The 24,159-nt window shown below is 37.7% G+C and overlaps 3 protein-coding genes across 3 annotated transcripts in view; 2 read left to right on the top strand and 1 right to left on the bottom strand.

The window, feature by feature from the left end:
* The window catches only part of RARRES1 (retinoic acid receptor responder (tazarotene induced) 1), a 48,849-nt gene extending 46,765 nt beyond the window's left edge, over positions 1-2,084 (top strand). The window contains exons 5-6 of the mRNA XM_014537959.1: positions 1,374-1,436; positions 1,518-2,084. Coding sequence (XP_014393445.1) covers positions 1,374-1,436; positions 1,518-1,670 — 216 coding nt within the window. The 3' untranslated portion in view covers positions 1,671-2,084. The remainder of the gene's footprint in view (positions 1-1,373; positions 1,437-1,517) is intronic.
* A 3,112-nt stretch (positions 2,085-5,196) lies between these two features.
* Positions 5,197-24,159, bottom strand: part of GFM1 (G elongation factor, mitochondrial 1) — a 43,659-nt gene continuing 24,696 nt past the window's right edge. The window contains exons 14-18 of the mRNA XM_014537972.1: positions 12,379-12,541; positions 10,722-10,866; positions 7,625-7,785; positions 6,569-6,622; positions 5,197-6,417 (exon numbers count right to left, since the gene is read on the bottom strand). Coding sequence (XP_014393458.1) covers positions 6,286-6,417; positions 6,569-6,622; positions 7,625-7,785; positions 10,722-10,866; positions 12,379-12,541 — 655 coding nt within the window. The 3' untranslated portion in view covers positions 5,197-6,285. The remainder of the gene's footprint in view (positions 6,418-6,568; positions 6,623-7,624; positions 7,786-10,721; positions 10,867-12,378; positions 12,542-24,159) is intronic.
* On the top strand, positions 16,913-24,144 carry LXN (latexin). Its single transcript, XM_005864121.2, has 6 exons — positions 16,913-17,328; positions 18,601-18,663; positions 19,997-20,174; positions 20,472-20,608; positions 23,474-23,536; positions 23,802-24,144. The coding sequence occupies exons 1-6, from the start codon at positions 17,200-17,202 to the stop codon at positions 23,898-23,900; spliced, it is 669 nt and encodes a 222-aa protein (XP_005864183.1). The 5' UTR covers positions 16,913-17,199; the 3' UTR covers positions 23,901-24,144.

Genomic DNA, 24,159 nt, shown 5'->3' with positions numbered 1-24,159 from the left:
TGACCACTGGGGTCTCCAGAAACTGTTTTTTTATAAAAGCGACACTGGGTATCCTCTCATGAGTTCTGACTGTACAGCCTGTGCCTCAGATACTTGCTTTGACTATTCGCATGTTCACTGCCAGGCAGGAGGGAAGGAAATCTACCCATGATGCAGACACACAGAAAAAAGTCAATTTCTGATCAAACCAGGCCCTCTCATTTCCTCTCCCTCTAGCACCCTCCCCGCTGGAAAGTTCATGGTTTGTAAAAATCTCCATCATTTTAAGCAAAATTTAATATCAAATCCTTTTGTTTGACTTTGCTTTTTTACATTAATAGTCTCAATAAAACCTAGTAGATTGAAATTATAAAATTAAAACTATGGCCCGGCCAGTGTGCCTCAGTGGTTGAGTGTGGACCTATGAACCAGGTCACGATTCCAGTCAGGGCACATGCCCGAGTTGCAAGGTCAATCCTCAGTGGGGGACATGCAGGAGGCAGCCAATCAATGATTCTCTCTTATCATTGATGTCTCTCTCTCTCTCCCTCTCCCTTCCTCTCTGAAATCAATAAAAATATATTTTAAAAAATTATAATCCAAGTTGAATTTATTTTATTTTCTTCCCTTCCATTTTTACAATAGATAAGGACCCTAGCTTCCACTCCCCCCGCCACCAAAAAAACCCACCAAAAAACCAGGAAGTGTCAAAAATAAAAGAGGAAATTGGTTTAGTTACTAGTAAAACTTACAGATATCAAGTGAATAAGAGGTGAGAAAGATTGCCTGCCACTTTACAAGTAAGCAGTGCACTGGTTGAAGAGGCAGTGCGGACAGTGGAGTCAGTAGATCTGGGTTCGAATCCCCATTTGCCATTTACTAGCTGCAACCTCAAGCTATCTCCCTTGTAAAATGAGGCTCATAACACGTACTCTTGTAAGGCAGTCAGAATTACATGAAAACCTGACTCCAGTGCTTAACACAGAACCTGGCCCATGTGGCAGCCTCAAAGGACTGGCTGCCCTGCCCCTTGTCTTATTGCCTGGCACATCAGGGCTAACATATCCGCTTGAGGTGCATATACAGTACCTAATTCCTAAGGTTGCCAAAAGATTCTCCCTATCCCCACCGACCTTAGCCTCCATCAAAAACCATAAGTATTAAAGAAAAAGTGATAGACAGTCAATAGATTGTCATAGAATTCAGTGACCAAACAGTAAGAATCCATGACTTCCGTATCTTGATGCAGGATCCTACCCAAGGGAAACACAGCTAAAATCCAAGAGACAGAAGGAGAGTCCAGGCATCACCCGGTTTATAAGATAAGCCTTCCAAATTCTGAGCTGATCTACACCTACCTGTTTGTTACACTAACTCTTTTTTCCTTTCTCTAGAAAACAGATGAGGATGCCATTGATTTTGACTATATGGTCCTACTCCATGAATTCTCAACACAGGTAAAACACAACATTATACATAGACTTGTTTTTACCAGAATTTTTTGCAGCTCTTAATGTTTGAAAACCCCTATTTTCTAGGAAATCATTCCCTGTCGTATTCACTTGGTCTGGCACCCGAGCAAACCCCTTAAAGTGAAGTACCACTGTCAGGGGCCGCAGGCACCAGAGGAAGCCTCTGGAATTGAAGAAGGATCAGCTGTGGCACCGACGACGGGACTGATCAATTACTGAAAAGGAAAGAAGACGACCTGCTATCCCAAATCCTAAACACAGTGACTGTACAAAGTAGCCTAAGTCATTATTCTAGTAAAATAGCCAGTGTCTAAGGCATCCTAATAATTCGGAAAGCCTGCGATGCTCAACAATGAAAAGATACTGGGGTTTTTAAAAGATAATATATTTCAATGAAAGCCAATTGTAGGGAAAATATCTGTTTAAAAGGAATTATACTATTTTTATGCTTTTAAGCAGGTATTCTTTTATAACTTGATAGCTACTTTTAAATAAATGTTTACATTTCTAAATCAACTGTGTTAAGTATGTTTGTAGAGATTTGTAGGCAAATTCTGTGCTAAGATGGATTTAAGTGAACTCTTAATATTGTTTAATTCATATTTTACAAATAAAAATAGAGCGTCTCACAGATAAAGCCTAGTGTCTGCAAACATGTATTAAATGGGACAGTGATGTAACTGTATGTATAGAAAGTATTTACAGTTTTCACTTTTAAGGACAACTTGGACCCAGTGTTGGCATAAGTAATTTACAACAACAGGGGGGAGAGATTAACCGGGGAACGGGGAACTTACATGCATATAAGTGCATAGCCCATGGACACAGACAACAGGGTGGCGAAGGGTGGGTGTGGGGAGGAGGTGGTCAATGGGAAAAAAACAACAAACACAAAGGGGACATCTTTTACTTTTAACAATAAAATTTTTTTTTAAAAAAGGGAAAAATGTACGACAGACACAATATGTATGTAATCCGATTCTGTGGAGTACCTACTTCCCCAAAGGTAGGCAGAATTGGTCTAGGAAATGTAGCCACCACTTGCCTCTCAAAATCAGTGTCATGTAATGGAACACTTACATTTGTGTGTGAAAACCGGCAGCCAGATTCCTTGGCTAGTAAATTGGTTAGGAAGCATCAGCCTTAAAATATACCAAATCATTCATTTTAAGTCTGCACTATTAGAAAATTGGAAAAGTTCACACAGAAGAGAAACAATTTAAAGTCATGGATTCTTACAAAATGAAAGATGGATGATACTGTTACTTATATATATTTTAAACCCCAACCCTCTACATTCATCTTCCCAACATCCACTCGACTTAAAGAGCAGTAAGTATTCTGAAGCACTGGGAGACAGTCATTTAAAGAAAACATCAGATTCCCCACCTGTGTCATAACGCAGAGAAAATATTTTTCTAAAATAGCAATCTATAATGATTAAGTCATGCCCAAACCAAAGGATAAACTCCTCTAACTGAAGTTCCCTACATAATGTTAGAAAATGGTGCCAAGAGCATTGGAATGGCATATTCAATGCCCTGTGATCTTTAGCTTAAGGGCTAGAAGGGTTTCAGCTTTCCAGAGTCTCACCTCACCCTCATAAAGGCATTTTTAATTAGTGAGATTACACTCAAGTATAACCATCATTCAAGCAGGTAAGAACTCTAAGGTAACCCTTTAACAGGTTTATTTCAGTGTAATTGATTATGAAGGGGAATTATACACACAGAGACAACGTACAAACACAATTACCTAATTTACAAAACCCACAAAAGTTAAACCTACTAAAAGTTTCTCAGTATCACATTAGAACATCTTTTCTAACAAAAACTCTAAAAATTGCTGATTTGATTTTAATAATACTGATTTTGCTAGCTTACTGCAGAGGAAAATTACTTCACTGACCTTGACATAACATGAAAAACTCTAAATTCCCCAAGCCCTCTTTCATTAAGTCCAAATTTTTAATCACTCTGAGCCAATGACAGTTACATACAGCATTACATTCATTTTCTTACCCTCTTTCAGAACTTTAAAACATACCCAATAGTACCAGGATTTTGTCTACATTCTACTTGATTCTACTCAGTTTCATTTTTTCTTACCTGAATTATGAATTGTTAGAAGTTAAATAAGTTCTTTTCAGAGTCAGTTGGAAGTTTCTACAGTTGCCCTTGAATGACAGTCCTTCATGACATGAGTTTATTACATCAATTTTTTCTCAGCTTAGAATCTATTCTGTGACCTTCCCTGGCTTTCAGAGTGCTACAGTCACCTAACTTATTTGAATAAATGTTCCCTGGCACTTACTTGAATAAATGTTTACAATAAATTGTCTTGAATACAATTAACTGTTTCAATGATGCATTCCAGTGTTATTTGTTTGAAAACACTTTAAGCAGCAATTAAAGCTCAAATTCAACAACTTATAGTGTTAGCAATACAAATAGCTGTCTTCTACAAAGAGATGTATTCCATCATGTCATAATTTACTACTACCTCGTGGCTGCCTAGTTTCACTGACATAAATTTTAAGACTCATCCATATTTCAAATATATTAAAATAAAACTTCAGAATTAACAAAATTTCAGTGATTTCACAACTAAACAATCTGAGAGTGAGCAAGGAGGAAAGTAATAACAGAAAATTGCCTGTATTTCTTTTAAGGTACAGTTATCAAACTAAGAACAACTAGCCCAAACTCTAACATCACACAAAAGAATTAGTTATAGGACACTTCTGGATCAATCTTCCATTTCACATCTTGAAGGTGCAGGCAACACTGCAGTTGTCTTTAACCTTACCTGCTATTATATTCACTTGGGAAACTTTTGATCTTGATCCAGAGAATCAGACCACCTGGGGTTGGCCTGGGTGTTTCTTTCAAAGCTCCCCAGGTGACTTTCTAAGAGTGGTAGGGACAGGAATCAGGGCAATACTGATTGTGCTGCTACCATTCTTCAATACAAGCAATACCGTCTTTCTTTAAATTAACCAACAATTATGCTTCACAACTGTAGTAGTCCCCATTGATTTCTTTCTCGCTACAGACCCTGGCTGATATGTGGTCTTTAATCAACTATAGCCTAATGAGTTAGCAAGAAGTGTGGGTTCTGGTCCTGGATTTGTTCCAATGAAATCCTATACTACTTACTCCCACCAGCTGGACCTGTGTCGTTGCCTATGAAATGTTGGTGTTGGATTAGATAACTATGCTCTTTTCTGACACTATCTTTATGACCAGAATGTTTAACAAGTTAAAAACATTAACATTTGCCCATCTTAGTTCTAATTTTTATGACTGCTGGCAATAGCCAGAGGAACTGTGCTAAATTCCATGAAAGCATTTCTTCCTCAGGAACAATATTCTATGTTATTTTGAATGGCATGAGATGCTGATGAAATGCCAATGCAACAACATTTTTCAGGCTTGATGGTATTGTAGCAACAGACATATTCATGGGGTAAATGTACTTGAGATGATGAATAATCAATTTAAGTTATCAACTGAAAACTGACCGAGCTGCGTGGTCTTAGACAAGTGATTTACCTTCTCTGCACTTTTGCTTCCTCTATTACAAAATGGACCAATAGTACCTACTTTCACAGGGGAGTGAAAACTAAATTAGATAATGCATTTAAAGCACTTAGCAAATGCCTTGAAAACATGTGCTCAATACTTTTAAAAAATCTTTTTTTCTAGAAACCTTAAGTTATAAAACCAAATCAAGAAAAACAAAGGAATTTAAACATTATTTTATTTCTATTATTCACTAAGGAAAATAATTTAGATATGTCTGTTACATCACATGATTTCGGGATGAAGCGATTCTGAACAATATGGTAGAATTGCCAGGGAAGTCCAACTTATTTCAAAAACAAAAGCTTAACATTTGTTCTTCCATGATCTCAATGAGTATAATATAATAAATTCCAAATTCAACTAGCACTCAGTAGGTGAATGAACTGATTAGGCAGGAACTCTGAAACGTGTATTTCATTATTTAGAGCTGCAGAAACCTTCAGATGAACATAAGTGAGAATTGCATGCGCAAGGGCCTGTTTTTTACCTCATCGGTCCACAAGAAAGAAACATCAACACTCCTAAAAGAAGGCAGCTACACATTTGCAGATGAAAACAATCAGCTCTACATAGAACAGCTAGAAATTTAGCAGGCATTTTAATATACCAATGAAGAATCTGAAAAATGTACTCTATTAAGACCATATGGAACCTACTCTTAAATAAAAAAGCCTGCCTGTTAAAGATGACACTCCAAGAAGTGTCATGATATGTGCAATTCACTTTCAAGTGTTTAGCAAAAAAATAATATTTTAAAAATTAAAAATATAAAAGTATGAGACATATAGACAACAAACAGATAAAACAAGTATTGCAAAACAAATAATCAGATTAACAAATTGTTAACAAAATTGCTCATTGTTGAAACTAGATGGAAAGTATATGGTTGTTCTTTCAGTTTTTCTTTGTTAAAAATTCTTATGATAAAAATTTGAAAAGGAAGGTTACACACATCCTAAGCCTAGATGTGTAACTGATATGTCTCTTCCCGCTTAAAATAAATATAAAATATATAACAGTAATAATCATATTTTATTTGAGTTTTTTTCAGTGAACTATAAAACCATTCAATAGAGTTGAGATATACCTGGTACATAGAATTAACTTTGATATGATAGGAGCTCCTGAATATAATAGAAAGGGCTTCTAAAATTTCTTGTTTCTGCCTGAATTCATTCCACTGCGAGCTATTAAAATATCCAAGCCCTGCAGATTCAGTTAAAGTTAGCCAATGTAAATGAGTAAAGTTAGTTCTTTGCTTTTCCTTTTTTTATAGGAAGTTGACCTGTAGCTTCCAAATACTTATTAATGAGGTCCTCTTGTGTGGCTGGTAAACATGGCTGGTATCTGCAGTACTCCATTGTGTACTCTCCCTTCCCCTGGGAGTTAAAAAAAAAAAATAACAGAGATTTAAAAAAACTTTTTATCACTATCAGGTAAAGTCATGCAAAGACAAGATTTCACAAATAACATCCTTTTGTAGAGTAGTCTCTTAAAGGGCACTAAAGTAAAACTTAAACACTTGCTTACCTCTGTACATGACCTAAGCTCAGTGGAATAACCAAACATATCATTTAGAGGGACCTAGAAACAAACACAGTAGATATTTTAGCACTGCTTATTGAAAATATTTGAGAAAAAAACAGAGAATAGCCATTTAATTCCTTTAGACCAGTGGTCGGCAAACTCATTAGTCAACAGAGCCAAATATCAACAGTACAACGATTGAAATTTCTTTTGAGAGCCAAATTTTTTAAACTTAAACTATATAGGTAGGTACATTGTTATTAACTTAATTAGGGTACTCCTAAGCTGGCCTTTGCTAAAAACGTGGTATTTTGTGGAAGAGCCACACTCAAGGGGCCAAAGAGCCACATGTGGCTCACGAGCCGCGGTTTGCCGACCACTGCTTTAGACTTAGGTTTCTACTAACAACTCTTATTTTAAAAGAACTTAGCCAAAGAGAAACTTATTTTTGTTTTACTGCAAGTAGAAATCCTATTTGAATATAATTTCATTTGACAGTCACAACTAGAGACCAAATGTTGCGGTTGCACATAGTGGCCATCACGGTCAGCCTTCCCTCCATCCCCACTCCACTCTCTGGCCAGCTCAGCACTCAGAATTGTTTCTCCTGTGAAACTGTTCAAACAACTTTCCTTGGGACACCTTGATGACATGCTGACCGCACTGTCTTCTAGGAAGCCTTCTGGAATGTGATAAAAGACTTTCTCCCGGGAGATTTAAGTCAAGAAAGCAAATTAAATATTAGCCCAACAAATTAGAACATAAATAAAGCACCTTTGCAAATAAAGCTATAATGAGAAAGATAATTAAATATCTAAGAAAAGAACATATTCACAAAAGGCCTACATGAAATGAACTATATTTTCAGCTTTTGCACTTAAGAGTGGCTCTAACAGCAAATTATAGAAATTGCCATATATATATAAAAGCCACAAATTCAACACTCAAATAGCCAGGGAAATGTGTCAATTCGTTCTACAATTTCCCAAAACAAAAGCTAACTCTAATTTCCTGCTGTGGTTAATAAAAGCAAGACTGGCAGTGACCAACAGTACTTACATCTGCATACAGTGTAAAATAGTCCTCAACTCCATCTTGTCCGGTGATTACCCCATGGCGCCGGTTAATTCCTGCAATCACTGTTCCCTGAAATTCATTCGGGGCCACAACTTCCACAGACATAATGGGTTCAAGAATACATAATGTTGCATTTGCTAAGGCTAGATTTTAAAAAAAAATAGTTTATTAATATTTAAACAAACTGGAACACTTTTCTATCCAGATATACAAAAAGGGAGATAGAAGGTACTCTCGCAAAGGTACACACAAAAATGACAAGGTTAAAATATTTAATCTGGTCTCATTTTTCTGATATCAGTAACAGTCACTCTTCTAAATGGAAATTTCAATAAGACAAAGCTAAGTTTTAGTATTTCATTACTGTATTTTTAACCTTAAAAATCATTAAGCTACAGAGGATAATATAAAAGGGGTCTTAAAACCATACTAAAGTCCTTTACCATTTCAATCATGCAGTTGAGAGTTACTTATTCTCTCTGAAAATCTGCAGGAGTAAAGACACTAACTGTTAAGTCTTTGACCAAGGTAAGCCAATTCTTTCTTGTTGGTAAGCAATAGATGATAATTGAATTGAGAAGTTTAGTTACCCAAAATGTTCACCCTAAAACTCTCAGATGGCATTCAATGGAGATATATGCTTAAAAGCTGATTTTCTTACTGAGCTTGGCAAAAACTTTATTTTACCCTTTATATTTCTGTCTTTCATGGAGAAATAAGAATTAGATAAAGAAACAGCAAAGTAATTCACTTTTCATGTTAACACCCTGCCTATTTGCACGTTTACCTGGCAAACAACAATAATGCCCCCCCAAAACTTCTCAATTCAATTATCATCTAGTACTTTTCCTTTGCATATCCATACTTAATCATATCTATACACTTCTATAATTAAAAATTAAATAGTACATATTCAACTTTTAGTTAATATTCACAGATATACAGGCTTTTCTCATGGATGTATATGTGTATATTATAGGCATATACATCTATATCTATATTTCAAATAGGAACAATTAAAAAAGACAAGGCTTTGCTAACTGATAACCATACCAATTCTCTTGCTTTATGTAACCTCTAACCTCTATCTCCAGGAAAGCTACCAATTTCCAGTTGAGAACCAGCATAGAACTATTGGTGACTTCTAATTTGGTTTAACTGTACTTTTAAAAAGTATCACAAGGCATACATTTACCAAATCATCATGTTACACACTTTAAATATCTTACAATTTTGTCAATTATCTATACTAATAAAGGGGTAATATGCTAATTAGGGCAGATGTCTTCCGGACGTCCATCAGGACATCCATCAGACAAAGCCACAGTGGCTCGAGGCCTGGGGCTCACAGCAGCCATGGGCTCAGGCAGCCGTGAGCCCCAGCGGCTCGAGGCCCGGTGCTCAGGCCTCGGAGCCACTGCAGCTGGCAGTGGCAGCATTAGCAGGGTGATGGGGGTGGTGCCTTCCCCTGATCAGCTCTATCGCCTCCCACAGAGGGAGACCAGACTGTGGCTTAGGCCCGCTCCTAAGCTGTCAGTAGGACATCCCCTGAGGGCTCCTGGACTGTGAGAGGGGACAAGCCAGGCTAAGCCCCCCCTCCCAGTGCATGAATTTTTGTGCACCGAGCCTCTAGTACTCCAATAAAGCTGAAAAGAATATTAAGTTAATCCAACTAAGCTATCAGCTTAAGATTAAAGTGAAGAGGCAGGTGTTTTAATCTCAACCATGGCTAAAAAAGTCTTATTTTCTTTGTAACTTTATTTCCCTTTTCCTGTCCTATATAATAAAAGCCTAACATGCTAAGTGTCCAGTTGTCAGTTCAACCAAAGCATAATATGCTAATGATATGCTAAGGCCGCTCAACCGCTCGCTATGACGTGCACTGAACACCAGGGGGCAGACAGTCGACCTGTCACTATGACATGCACTGACCACCAGGGGGCAGACGCTCTGACTGGTAGGTTAGCTTGCTGCTGGGGTCCAGCCGATTGGGACTGAGCGAGGAGGGCCGAACACGCCCTGGAGCCCTCCCGTGATCCCTCCCCAGTGGGCCAACCTCCCGAGTCCCTCCCCGCCCCAATCGTGCACTGGTGGGGTCCCTCAGCCTGGCCTGCAACCTCTCGCAGTCCAGGGCCCCTCAGGGGATGTCAGAGAGCCGGTTTTAGCCCGATCCCGCAGGACAAGCCGAAGGACCCCACTGGGGACCCCACTGGTGAACGCACCAGGCCTCTAGTTTAACATAATCTTCAGATTGACAGGATTTCTAGATCACAGATTTCAACTGCAATTTTAATAGACAGCTGGCATAAAGAAAATGGGAAGATTCTCTCTCTTTCACAACTGAGAAACAAAAACACAAATTACCAATATCTTCCATTAGTTTCAGTAAAATAAGAAATTAGCAACCTAGTCAAGATATGAGCAACCTTTTCCAGCCATTGCCCCCCACCTGATTTCAGGACACAACTTTGAAATTTCTTCGTTAAATAACCCTGAATCCAAACTGCTGTGTTGTCATTTGCTTTTCTCTCTTAAAAACAATGAATCAGATGTTTGCAATTGCTTAGGGCTGTTCATATGCATTTTAATATACATATTATTCTGTGTGAGAAAGGCTGGCAATTTTAGCAGTTTAGCAAGAAGTCTGCACTGTGAATAAGGTTTATTGAATTCTTTCAAAATACTGTGCCATCCTCAAAATGCCTAAAAGCCTTCAATGTCCTACAAGAAAAAATTATTTATAAATTTATGGAGTTCCTGATATCTGACTAAATCACAAAGAAATATGACTGTAGTTAATGTGTCTTTAAAATATTTCTTAGAAATCTGAATATTTCTATCTTTTTATGAAAAACAACATATAGATTGTGATTTTAAACATATAAAAATTAACAGGTAATTTAGGAGAACAAAGTAGGCTTTTAATTTTATATAGTACTCTATCCTCACTTTTGTTCTATGAATATTTGCTCAGGACTAGCCAGGTTCTCTAGTGTGCCACCCAGTGCTCTGGGGAGGGAAGACCAAACCAGCAAGCAAAAACAGTGAGTGATGCGGCGTGTGCTAGGACACAGCATACCTTGTTTAAGCGCCCCTTCTCCTGCGCGGATGAAAGAGATTTCATTGGAATCAACCATGTGATGCGCTCCATCTTGCAGGACAAACCGGAGCCCAGAGAGTTTGTGACCAGACAGAGGGCCCTTCTCGCAGGCATCCAAAAACCCCTGTTAATGAATGAACACCACTTCTGGAGTGAGTGGATTTCCCTTGCAGATGCATTACCAAGAGCCCCCAAACATTTTAGTATTCAGAAGCTTAACATTTTTATATATGCTATATTTCATGCCTCATTAAAAAAGTTTTAAAAAGTTGAACAGCCTACTTAATTATTTTGGCATCTAGATGAATAATCTCTTGGAAAAGGGTATTAGTTAAAGGTGTTAGTTGGTTTGAAAGTGATGCTGAGGGTGATAACAATCACTTTTTCAAAACCTCATTTTCGGGAATTATATAACTCTCATAACCCACAATAGAGACAGCATGATCTTAATTTTACATGGAGGAAACAGATGAAAGGCAAATCAAAGGAACTCCCCAAAAGAAACCCCCCTCCAAAAGTGGCATTTGTTCAACAGCTGCAATTCTTCTTTTTAAAAAAATAGCTTCATTGAGGTATAAATGACATACAATAAACTACACATATTTAAAGAGTACAATTGATATGTTCAGTTCAATTGATATGTTCAGTTCTTTTTCATCCAATCACTTAAAATATATATGTAGAGCTCCTACAATTCAAGTTAGTTTTTCTTGGCAAAACAATCACATGACTGCACATACACTACAATATATTTCTCTGCTATTTAAAAACTGTAAACTCTGTATGTTAAAAAACAATCTAGCTCTCATTCATCTACATTAATCTTGAGGAATAGAAGATAATTCAAAAAGTGTGTGAATGACAAAATATTGTCTTGAAATAAAGTATAATGAATAAAATATGCCAATCACAAAAAATGCTATCACCACTGATACCAAAATTATAATCTGTTAATAAAGATATATAAGTTACAAGGTTAAAAAAAACAACGAAAAACCTCAATCTATAAGAACAGATAGTTGTTAAAAGTTTACAGCTGTCTTAAAGCCAGTGACCTAGAAAGCAAACAAAACACAAACCACTTACATGTGCAGAGCACTTCACAACTGGCAAAGAAATGTCACAGTCTTATCTGATCCTCAGTTTTGTGAGGGGTTCAAGTATTTCACTCTCACTTGACAGATAAAGAAACTGTCTCTGAACACTGTGATTTACCAAAGAGCACAGTAACTAGAGCAGATTTAACAGCAGCACCCAGGTGTTGGGAATCTTAAAGCTCATTCTACAAAGTTGCCTAAAATCTTCATAAATCCCTAATGACTACTGCAAATTTCAATCACTGATTACAATCAATGAAGTAGTTTCAATTTATCAAGAGAAATATAACTTTATCAACTTAACAAGAGAAAATAATGATGATTAAGAAACAAAATTATTTCCCTTCATTGTTATACATACATTTATAGCTCTTGAACTTAATGAATTGAAGATTCTAAATTGGATAGAAAGCTTAGCAATTAGATAAAGAAGCAGTACTTTAAAATGAACGAGGGAAGACAATGTGAGAGAAATGTGAGTTGATACCTAATAAACTCATGCTTTTTATTTTTATGTGTGTTTTTTGTTTTGTTTTCACCTTTTCTACAGCAGGCACAAATTGTTTGGGAACATTTGACCCAAATGTTTCATCTGAAAACTCCAACTTAGTGTAGTTCTCTGGCTCCAGAGGCTCCAGGACACCTATCACTTTTCCAAACTGGCCTGCACCACCCGATTGCTTTTTATGTGTAAACTCAAACCTAAAAGAGATTTAGGAGAAAAAAAAAAAATCAACATAGCATTTGATTTACCATATGTACTTACCAAATTAAATCACTCCTACCGATTTAAAGGAAAAACCACATTTCATTACTTTTACTTTTTTCTTTGAATATGATGGCCTTGCTATAAAATTTTATTGTAGAATTTATTTGAAAAAGGATCCTTTCCTTTCTGTTTTTACTTAAGAAGTGAGGATGGGATATACCACCAAAATAACCCATGGCCTAAATTCCACCAATTCTGAATTCATTCCCCAAGCAGAAAAGTAAAAGTCAAGTAATTAAAATAAGTCAGGCTCTGGCTGGTTTTTCTCAGTGGTTAGAGCTCTGGTTAGCCTGCAGACCAAAGAGTTTGATTCCCATCCCCAGCCCTGGTTGGGGCACATGTGGGAGGCCACCAATCGATGTGTCTCTCTCACATCGATATTTCTCTCCCTCTCTCTCTCCCCCTGCCCCCTTACTCTCTTTAAAAAATTCAATGGGAAAAATATCCTCCAGTGAGGATTAAAAAAAGAAAATAATAAGTCAGTCAGTCTAAGGTTCTTGTTCTAGTAACCGACATTCTGAAAAGCTTACCCATTTCTTTGGAATGCCTCCCTTTCCTGGGATAGTATTCTCTCCTTAAACCTCTACAACCAAGGACAGTTATTTGAAAATGGAAGCTCAGCAGTTAATTTATTCAGATAGTTCCTATCTGGTTTTATTACTTGGACATTATGGATTGATGCAATACAAGAGAAGGGAGTTTTAGGTGAAATAACACCCCAAAAAGATTAATAGCAAAAAGATAATAACTAAACATAAGTCATTCAAAGAGACACATATATAAACCCAGGTTGGTGTCTACTTTAAACCACTAAGAGCAATATAAATAGAACAAAGTAAGCAGTTTACATACATACTAAGCATATGCACTGAGCCAAACCGGCTAGGGCCATATTAAGCATATTTACATAAGCTACTATTTCATTTAAAAAACATTTCATGAGTATCTACTGTTTACAAGGCATTTCGTCCTTTAAAATGAAACCTTCCTCAAGACATCAGGTAGAAGAGATCAGCTCCTTTCAAAATTGTCTGAAGATAACTGTAGAGTGGTGGACATTAATGGGTGCATGTTCCTGTATACATATCTTTGAGTGGTTTGGAAAATATAAATATCAATTTTGGTAGGAGATGCTAGCTTAGAATAAGCAGATTTCATAAAGAGGCCCCAACAGTGTCTGATGAAATGCCTTTAAATAATCTGCCAGTGGTCAAGAGCTTCAGGATGGCCTGGGATAAACAAAATGCTAAAAGGTTAATTCCTGGGAGGGATGTAAACAGCCATCAGAACGAAGAGAAGGAAAGCAGAAGAGAAACAACTGCCAAGTCACCACAGGTTTACTGAAGGTTCCAAAACTGTGGTCCACTGACATATTCTTGGGTATGCCTGAGTTTTTGAGACATTTTACATTTTGTTTTCAATTTGATAATAATATAATATCTACACAATATAATCTAGATCTGTGTTATCTATATGGTAATCCATAACCACCAATATTTATATTTAAACTAGAGGTCCGGTGCATGAATTCGTTCACAGGTGAGGTCTGGCCAGCTGGTCCCGCCCCCCATCAGTGTTGGGGGCGCTGATCGGGGCTCCAGTTGGGCCAGTTGGCTGCCACAGTGCGTGTCTTTCTGGTCGTTCCAGTCGCTTGGCTTTTATATATATATAGATTAATTGAAATTAAATAAAATGTAAAATTCAGTTCCTCAGATACAGTAGTCACATTTCAAGTGGGCAACAGCCACATGTGGAGAATGTCTACTGTACAGGACAGCAAGACAACATTTTCATCACTGCTCAAAGCTCTATGGCAGAACTGCTGTGGAAGACCCACTCACAAACAAGTCACCCATGCAGCTTCAGGGACCACGTGTGAATTTAAAATCAAGTGGATGCCAAATAACAAAACACCTGTGTGCCAGGTTTGTACCAAGCACTTACTTGTTCTATACCACCAATTGATGTAGTTTTTATCATCATTTTACAGATGAAAAACCTAAGGATCACAGAAGGTACGTAACTTGCCAAACATGATATAGCTATATCATGTGCAAAATCCAATGCTCTTAATCAAACATTTTTCTAGAAGGCTAATAAAAAAAGAATATAAAGTGATTTAATCTGCAAATGATGCATTCACTTCAAGAGCCGTTAGAGGGTGCTGCACAAATAGACTGTTCACTAGTTCAAATAGAGAACAGGTGGGAGACTATAGGCATGCTGAGAGTTAAAGAACCCAGGCGCCTGTGGTCAGCTCACTGACATGCTGTAAAAAGCAATTTCGTTTTGGCAAAACATCACGTCTCACATTAAAATTAATGTTAGTTAAAATTGTGCTGGTTTTGTTGTTTATTTCTACTTTATAGATTCATTTGGACTTTATAGTCGGACCAAAGTTGTAAACCATAGGTGTTTTTACTTAGTTTTATGTTTATACAGTTATATAAAATCATAGTTTAATTTATCTGATCCCAGAGACCAATAATAATTTTGTTCTTTTTAAGATAACCCATACATTATTTGAGGATAGTGATCTCTTGATAACCATTCATGAAGCTTGAGTAAGATTTCAAGGACTCAAATATAGAAATTATATAAGGAGGTTTTCTTAATGTAGTTTATTTAACATTTAAATAGGCAGTTAATTTTTTAATGCAATTTTATTTTTAAAAAACTTAAATTGAGATGTGTGCTTTTAATAAATGCTGGTTACATCACAACCTTTACTATTAACCTTGATCTACAGAGATGGCAATTGTATTCATAAAGCTTCCAAATGGTGACCTTATCTAACACAGATGTTAACTAGCTATTTGAGAAACTTTAAAGTTCATTTTCAGGAAAAAGCTCTTTCTGCATCATCAAAAGGTGATAGTCACTCTTTCCTGGACACTATCAAAGGAGCACACAATTCAAACAATTCACACACACACACACACACACACACACACACACACACTCACCCTAAGAGGTTGGCTGATAGATGAATGACTCATACCCTTTCCCCTCAAAAGAAAAACAACCTTCAATTTTTTTAGAAAAAGTCTTGAGGAGAAGCTAACCTCTTTGTCCTCCAGTTACTTGACAGTTGTTGGCTAATATTACTTAAAAAGATGGAAATGCCTTACTGCTTCCTTTTTTTAAAAAAATCCATTTATTCCAAAGAAAGACTATAAGTAAACTGAAAAGGGTATTTGAGGAAGACAACACATTACAAATACATTTTTCACTTTTTTAAAGTACCACCAAAACATATGCCTAGCAAAACACAAAAACAAAAATATACCCCTTCAAAAACACATTTTTGAGAAAAAGAGCAAAAGAATCTTTATTTCTAAGCCAACAAGCTAAAGGGCAGGTTTGACCATACATCTGATGAAAAGAAACCTTAGCTTTCTGATCTAAAGAAAATCCAAACAGCCTAAATTATAGCCTCTTTAAAGGTGACCCAAGAAGGTAATTAAAAAATCTAGAGTGAAAATGCACTGCCTACTAAAAGTTTGGGCTTGCTTAAACAAAGGAGCTTTAGAAACCCCTGCTTTTGTTAGAAGCTTCTTCAATGTCCTGGCTCTGTATAAGTTCAGTCTTTAAGTGTGCTTTAATCCTTAAAGTTAAATTTTCAGTGACTAGAGGAAGTTGGAAGCAGTGTTATATCAAAATCTTATCTAAGTCAGTGGTTCTCAACCTTCCTAATGCTGAGGTCCTTTAATACAGTTCCTCATCTTGTGGTGACCCCCAACCATAAAATTATTTTCGTTGCTACTTCATAACTGTAATTTTGCTACTGTAAACAATATGTAATTATATATGTGTTTTCCGATGGTCTTAGGCGACCCCTGTGAAAGGGTCGTTCGACCCCCAGGTTGAGAATCTAAGTGAAGGGAGACAGGGGTGCCAGTGCATTTTTTAAACTTCTCCTGATCCAAATTACATAATCCTCCAAATTAATGCTATAGTGTGCAGTCTCTCATACCCTGATTTGGGCAGAACTGGCCCAACCCCACAAAAGCTGGGTAAGAGCAGGCTTGTTCCTGGACTCACAATGGGAGGGGTTAAGAAGGAATAGGCATCAGTTCACAGCAGGGAGCTCCTTTGCACTTTGTCCTGTGTGTGACACTGTGGGTGGTGCATAAGGAAGTTGTGCTCCAGCTTGCAAGTGAAGCAGCCGAACTGTCTTTCCACGGAGAGGAATTTAGAGGCTCCATGAAGGTTAAGGCCAAAAAGCCCCTCCCGCACTTCTGCGAAGGGTGACGTCCGGCCGACCAGTCCCCCAGCCCCTCCCCACACTGGGCCCTCCCCGCCAGATGCAGGGGCTCTCCAGGCGGCGGAAACCCAGAGTAAAAGCACGCAGAGCAGGGCGGGGCACAGGAGCTGCCAGTCCCGCAGCCGGCGCCCTGGCGCAGCTTCCTGAACCGGAAGAAGGGAAGGAAGGAAGGAGGGAAGAAGCAGGCGAGCCCGCCCACGCCCAGCCCAGCGGGGCCAGCCGACTCCTCTGCCTCCTCGGCAACCGGCTGCAGGCTGGGAGGCGAAGGCGGCGCACTCGTACGAACAGACCCGTGCTCTCCCAGCTGCCGCTCGCTCGGCAAGAATGGAAATCCCCCCGACCCACTACCCAGCCTCGAGGGCGGCCTCGGTGGTGGAGAACTGCATCAACTACCAGCAAGGGACCCCCAACAAGGTGTTCCTGGTGCAGACAGTCAAACAGGCCAGCATGGAGGTGAGTCTAGCGGCGCCCACACCGGCTCTCAATACTCCCAAGGGTCCCCTCCCTCCCTCTTCGTTCTGGGATTGGCTGCTGGCTTCAGGTCTACAGGGGTTAACATTTCTGGGGAACAGTCGACTCTCCAGTCTCTGGGGATAGCCTGGGGCCTGTTTGTTTTCAAGGGAAGGCAGAGACACGATATTTTTATGGGCACTGTTACAAGGATCTGGGGAAAATGTTCCCAATGAGAGGCAGCATTTTCCTTCCGACAAGTGAAACCTGTAGGAACCATTCAAAAGAATCTGAAAACTGCTATGACATTGCTCACCTACTACACAATCTGGATCAACAGAAGCCCCTATCTTGCAAACGATTCTTCATTTTACGACCAATCCTTATTAGGCCCCTTGACCAAAATGATGGGGGAAACAGAGCAAGAGAAACTGACAACCAGTATCAGTGTGGTGAGAAGCTTCGCTCTAACCACCCAAAGCACTAGTACAACCAACCATAAGTGATGTGCTTGCTCTCTCTGGCTAAAGGGTTAAATTAAATGCATAAGACCTCAGCAATCACTAGTCTTGTTTCCATTTTACTAAAATCTCATGGGTTTGAGATTTTTCATTATTTATCTGACATTAGTTTAACAGCCTTTAAGAGCTGACAGGGAGTAGATGTTAACTGCACTAGATAACATAATTAGGTATAAGTGCCCGATTGTATCTTGATTCAAAAGTGAAATACCTAAACATTTGTCTTACTGTTATAAAATTTATTAAAGTATCATTTTTCAGGCCCAATAATATACAGGTAAAATCAGAACTTAACATGTCTAATCACTTTGCAGTAATCTGCCTCAAAATGGAATTCACCGTCACTGAACACGGTTTGGACATAAAGTACCCATAGGACTCTGTGAAAAATCTTTTCAATGATGTATCCTGTTTGCCATCTTTAGACTTAAAAGCTGTTTCAAAATTTCTTCTATAGAGATTTAGGATCACCTATTCAGAGGTTAAAGTCCTCTGACTGAAAGTGAATTGGAACCCATTTTATTTATATATGCTTTCATCCCACCCTTTTTTCGCATCCAAAATAAACTTGATAGGGGTCCTGCTAAATTAGATGTTATATACATGGCAATATGCTTTTACGGTCCAAGGCTTTAATTATTTTCCCCCCCCAGTCAGGCCCCCCCCCCCCCAAATCAAATAAGAATGGATTCTTCTAACAATGCAGAGAATTGAGTTATTGTTATAATAACTCACTACATTTTCTTAATTTTAGGATATTCCAGGAAGAGGACATAAGTATTGCCTTAAGTTTTCTGTGGAAGAAATTATCCAAAAAGTAAGTGAAATGTCCTTTATTATTAAATAAAATTTAATTCTAAATAATCCAGATCACCTTGGCTGATCAAATCATAGGATTAATTTGTATTTTGTAAGTTGTTAAATTTGTAAGTTGTGAAACCCTGCCTTGAAAAAAAAAAAGGCATACAAGGGTCAGTTTTTACTTTTTTTGTGTATTCTGAGATACATGAAGTATTTCTATTGAGCTTTTTAAAAAGTAGACTCTATATACTTCAGTTCAAATAAATTCCCTTTAAAATGTTACGTACTCATAGGGCAATCTGAACTCATGCCAAATATTAACAAGTGAAAAAAATTACTCTCCAATCATCACCTCTTTGCCTTTTTCTCATTCTGCTTTTAATTTCTTGTAATTAAAGAAAGCAAGTGTTTTTAGATATTTATGAGCAATATAATGGCCAACTGATATCGTCATGTTCACATGAGAATCTTTCAGTAATGGGGAGGGAAATTTTTATATACTTCTCAAATTATTAATGAGACAAATTGAAAAGGAAGGACTTGCAATTTGTACCGTAACCATCTTGAAATTTAAAAAAGCTTGCCCTTTTGTTGAGCATATTCAGAAGAGAAGAGATACAGGTTAACATAAGGAGATTCATTAAAAGGCATCTGAGCTGCTAGACAACCATCTTTACAAAGCAGAACCAATGTTACAATCTTCATCTAGATGCAGGTTGCTGTATCTGAGTTTGAGAAAATTACTGTTATTCCAAGAGCAGAGAGTAAGAGTAATGGAAAGAATTAAAAAGTAACCAGAGCCCTAGCCGGTTTGACTCAGTGGATAGAGCATCAGCCTGAAGGATCCTGGGTTCTATTCCGGACAAGGGCACAGACCTGAGCTGCAAGCTTGATCCCTGGCGCTAGTTGGGCCACATGTGGGAGGCAACCAATCAATGTGTCTCTCTCACATCAATGTTTCTCTCTTTCCATCTCTACCCTTCCACTCTCTAAAAATCAATGGAAAAATATGCCCTGGTAAGAATTAACAACAACAAAAAGTAACCAGAGTTTGGAGATGGGATATAGTCAGACTAAAATCTAGCATTGAAAATGGACATCTCATTAATACTGAAATATATTCCAAGTTTTAAGACAAATTTAAAAGATAATGAGACCACATGTAGATGTATTTTAGACACATCTAAGAAAATTACTAGGCCAGCCCTAATTAGATTACCTCTGGAGTAGGCATTCTGAAGTCAAGACTGAAACAACACTGTTAGGGGCCAATGATTTAAATATTATATCTCAGAGAACAATAGTAATGGATTTACATGTAAAGATCTTTTGCAAAATGTCTCAAACAGCAAGTGATAGTGAACTGCACAGCTGAAGTTCTTTACCCTCCCATGGGACAAGATACTGCACCAGAAGTCAACTTCACATTTGAAGGAGAAATTGGAAAGAACCCTGATGAAGAAGATAATACATTTTACCAAAAACTCAAGTCCATGAAGGAACCACTAGAAGCAGAAAACATTCCAGGTATATAAATATGGCACGGAGAAATATTTTTTGAACTTTAAGATCAATATCAATGATCTGTGCTCCAAATTATTACATGTTAATATTATGTTGGAAACATATTGACTTTTGCAAAAATATCCATTACCAATCTAATTCAACAACAGAATCTCTTGAAACATTATAGACCCATGGCCTAATTAAATTATTTTCTAAACACATTTGAAGGAAACAAAGAGATGATTTAGAATTTAGATTTTGTAAATGGTTAATACTGTAAGTATAAAGTAATTCCATTTATCATGCTTCCCTCTCCAGACAGTTTTGGAAATATATCTCCAGCAATGAAGCCAATCCGACATTTAGCCTGGGTTGCCTGTGGTTATATAATATGGCAGAATTCTACTGAAAACACATGGTATAAAATGGTAAAAATTCAAACTGTCAAGCAAGTGGTAAGTAATGTCTATAAAATTCACTTGTAATAGGGTTAATGTTTACTGAAAGTGCTCTGATTCATTATTAGATCATTAGTGCCCCATTAGTAATTTTGCATTTAAAATAGTGTACCAAGTAATTTGAAGGAGAGGTCAGTTACAGTCAAGGCCAGAGAAAGTGAAGCTGCAGTATCAAGAGAGTGAAGTGTTGTTATAAATAATTTGGCATCAGTTTCTGTGCTCAGCTTAATACAGATTATTTCGTTTGGCAACCTGAGTTTTGTATACAAATTACTAGCCATGCAATATTGAAACTATCTCTGCTGTTTTCTTCTACTGAAATGGTAGTGCCAGAGCTATTAGAAACATGGCTGCCGTTTTCTCTGGGGATCAGCCAGACCAAAAATATTAGCATCTTAGGGTTGTGGAGCTTGCTGTATGTAATTTTCTTTTATAACCCAATGAGTCACAGTTTACAACCTCTTATCTTACTTGTTGCTAGCCTTGTGTTTTCTTAAGTCTGACTATTCTGAACTGCCTCTTTCTAGACCTTAAAGAGATAAAAATAAATTCTTTGATTTTAGCTTTATTAAGGGGTTAAAAAGAGGGAAAAAAAAGTCAGCTTGTGGTATCTAATGGAAAGAAGGGAGACAGTGTACAAAGAAACCACCACAACAGTTTCAGTCGGCTCCAGAAAAGACAGACTTTCCAGCTTGTTGATACTGCAGCAGCGCTTGGAGCACCTTTACTCCAAAGGCTTCTGCAACCAGTTACTAGATACCTATAGGCACTGGAGGACAGGATACCCTATTACAGTACTCAGAGTGTGGTGTCAGATACCTAACATAAATATTAGAACAACATTTTAAGAAACTGCCCTTTTCTAGTGCATTTTTGTAGACCTCAGTCCTGATTACAACACTCCTATAGGGGTACTGTGGCCTCAAATAACTGGTCCAGGTTAAAGAGGCTACATAATCATAATTTTTCAAGCCATGTCTTAATAGCAAAATATGCACAAAGACAGGGCTAGTAGTTTTTATGAAAGAAAACTCCTAAGACCCTTCACCAAATGTAGTTTTAAGGCATTAATGAAAATCTCAACAGAAGAGTTTAACCCCTGCTTCAGGCTATATATATATTACTAGAGGCCCAGTGCATGACATTCGTGCTGGGGGGCGGGGGGGGGGAGGCATGTTCCTCAGTCGGGCCTGTGCCTGCTCCCCATGGATCTAAGCCAGGGGTGGGCAAACTTTTTGACTCGAGGGCCACAATGGGTTCTTAAACTGGACCGGAGGGCCGGAACAAAAGCATGGATGGAGTGTTTGTGTGAACTAATATAAATTCAAAGTAAACATCATTACATAAAAGGGTACAGCCTTTTTTTTTTTTTTTTTAGTTTTATTCATTTCAAACGGGCCGTAGTTTGCCCACGGCTGATCTAAGCGCTGCCAGCTGCCATGGAGGTGGGCCAGTGGGCTCACCAGCAGTCCGCCTGGCATGTGGCTGAGCTGTGCTCCCCCCATGGGAGAGCACTGACCACCAGGGGGCAGCTCCAGCATTGAGCGTCTGCCCCCTGGTGATCAGTGTGTGTCATAGTGACTGGTCATTCCGCCATTCAGTTGATTTGCATATTACCCTTTTATATAGGATATCTTACCTAGTAAGACCCAACATGTAAGAAACCTTAATACTGATTTTTACCATATCTTTTAAAGGACATTCTTTGCTGATATACTCAAAGAAAGAATTACTTCAGGATACCATAAGGAGAGAATTGTATGCTTTTATTTGACCCTGGGGCCACATTTATAATCACTGTTCACCAAAGGGTGTACTACAGGAGCTTGTGCTGCTTGGAGTCCAGGGCTTATTTCAGTATATCGATTATGTAAGCCAGGGGTCCTCAAACTACGGCCCGCGGGCCACATGCAAATACAAATATTGTATTTGTTCCCGTTTTGTTTTTTTACTTCAAAATAAGATATGTGCAGTGTGCATAGGAATTTGTTCATAGTTTTTTTTTAAACTATAGTCCAGCCCTCCAACGGTCTGAGGGACAGTGAACTGGCCCCCTGTTTAAAAAGTTTGAGGACCCCTGATGTAAGCCCTAAAGAGTCCTGCCTCTGGTCATTGTGGTTTTAACTATGTAGATGCAATATTTGTGTTGCTGATAGTATAAATACTTTATATGCACAAAGCAGTAAGCACAGATTAAAGCTTTAATTACAAACTCAGATAACTACACTCACTACATTTTACTATTTTCAGGCTTTTTGTGTGTGTGTTTTTTTTATCCTTACCTGAGGATATGTTTTTCTTGATTTTAGAGAGAAAAGAAGGGAAAGAGAGAGAAACACTGATGTGAGAGGGGAAACATCAATTAGTTGCCTCCCACGTGAGCCCTGACCAGGATCAAACCTGCAACCTTTTGGTGTACAGGACAACACTCCAACTAACTGAACCACCCAGCCAGGGTTATTTTCAGTTTTTTAAAAATAATTTCTATAATAAAATTGGTTTCCTTTCATGTAAACACTTATTTCAGTAGTTTATCCCTTCAATTGTGCTTTTCTGAACAATGTAAACATTAAGGCATTTTAAATGACCAACTATAGACTGTAATACTCTTAAGTAGCTACCACAACTAGGACGCTATAAACAGAAAGTAGAGTAACAAATGAAAAGTCATAATTTTAAATTGTAGTTTGAAAAAAACATCTGTAAGAGAAAGTTTTTCTGACAGGCTAAATTATGACATTCAATTTTTATTTTTACTTAAGTGGGAGTATTATAAGCATCTAATAAAACATGATTTTTGAAATTAAAATATCCTTTTGCCAATGATATTGTTTTATACACCAGGTTTTTAATTTATTATAGCAAAGAAATGATGACTTCATTGAGTTAGACTACACCATTCTACTTCATGACATTGCATCTCAGGTAAAGTACCATTTATTTACTTTTATTTGATGCCACTTTGAAAATTGAGACCTGTTTTATAACCACAGTATGCTGTATTAATTTTGACTCTAAATCACAATTCATATAAATTCAATAGGCACCAAGTTGAAGTATACTTGCAATTTAACTTGTTTTGTGCTCTTCTTTATGAGGACTATTTTGTTTCTAACAAGACATAAACCCAACTCTGTTTTCTTAAGGGTTTTCTGAATTTTATTCTAGCATTAGTTTCCTTTATTTGCAGGAGATTATTCCTTGGCAAATGCAAGTTCTCTGGCATCCACAATATGGCACTAAAGTAAAACATAATAGCCGTCTGCCAAAGGAAGCACAACTGGAATGAAAGAAGACCCCCAACATTGGATGAAGTGTCAGTATGCTTACTAATGATGTGTATGTCAACCTTCACTGATATCGAGCTGAAGGGGCCAAACAAATCCCTAACGTCACTCTGTATAAATGTCTTAGCTACAGCACAGAACTGTATAGCTTCCAAAATAAAGAGTGTCATGATGTAAAAGTGTCTTAGTAACAGTAGTAGTACTATGTATATCCCACAATAAAAAGCTTCAATTCCAGCCTCATAATAGGTTTGACTGTGT

This window comes from Myotis brandtii, unplaced genomic scaffold, assembly GCF_000412655.1.
Source record: "Myotis brandtii unplaced genomic scaffold, ASM41265v1 scaffold186, whole genome shotgun sequence".
Taxonomy (NCBI): Eukaryota; Metazoa; Chordata; class Mammalia; order Chiroptera; family Vespertilionidae; genus Myotis; species Myotis brandtii.
This window is presented reverse-complemented; position numbering and strand designations above follow the sequence as displayed.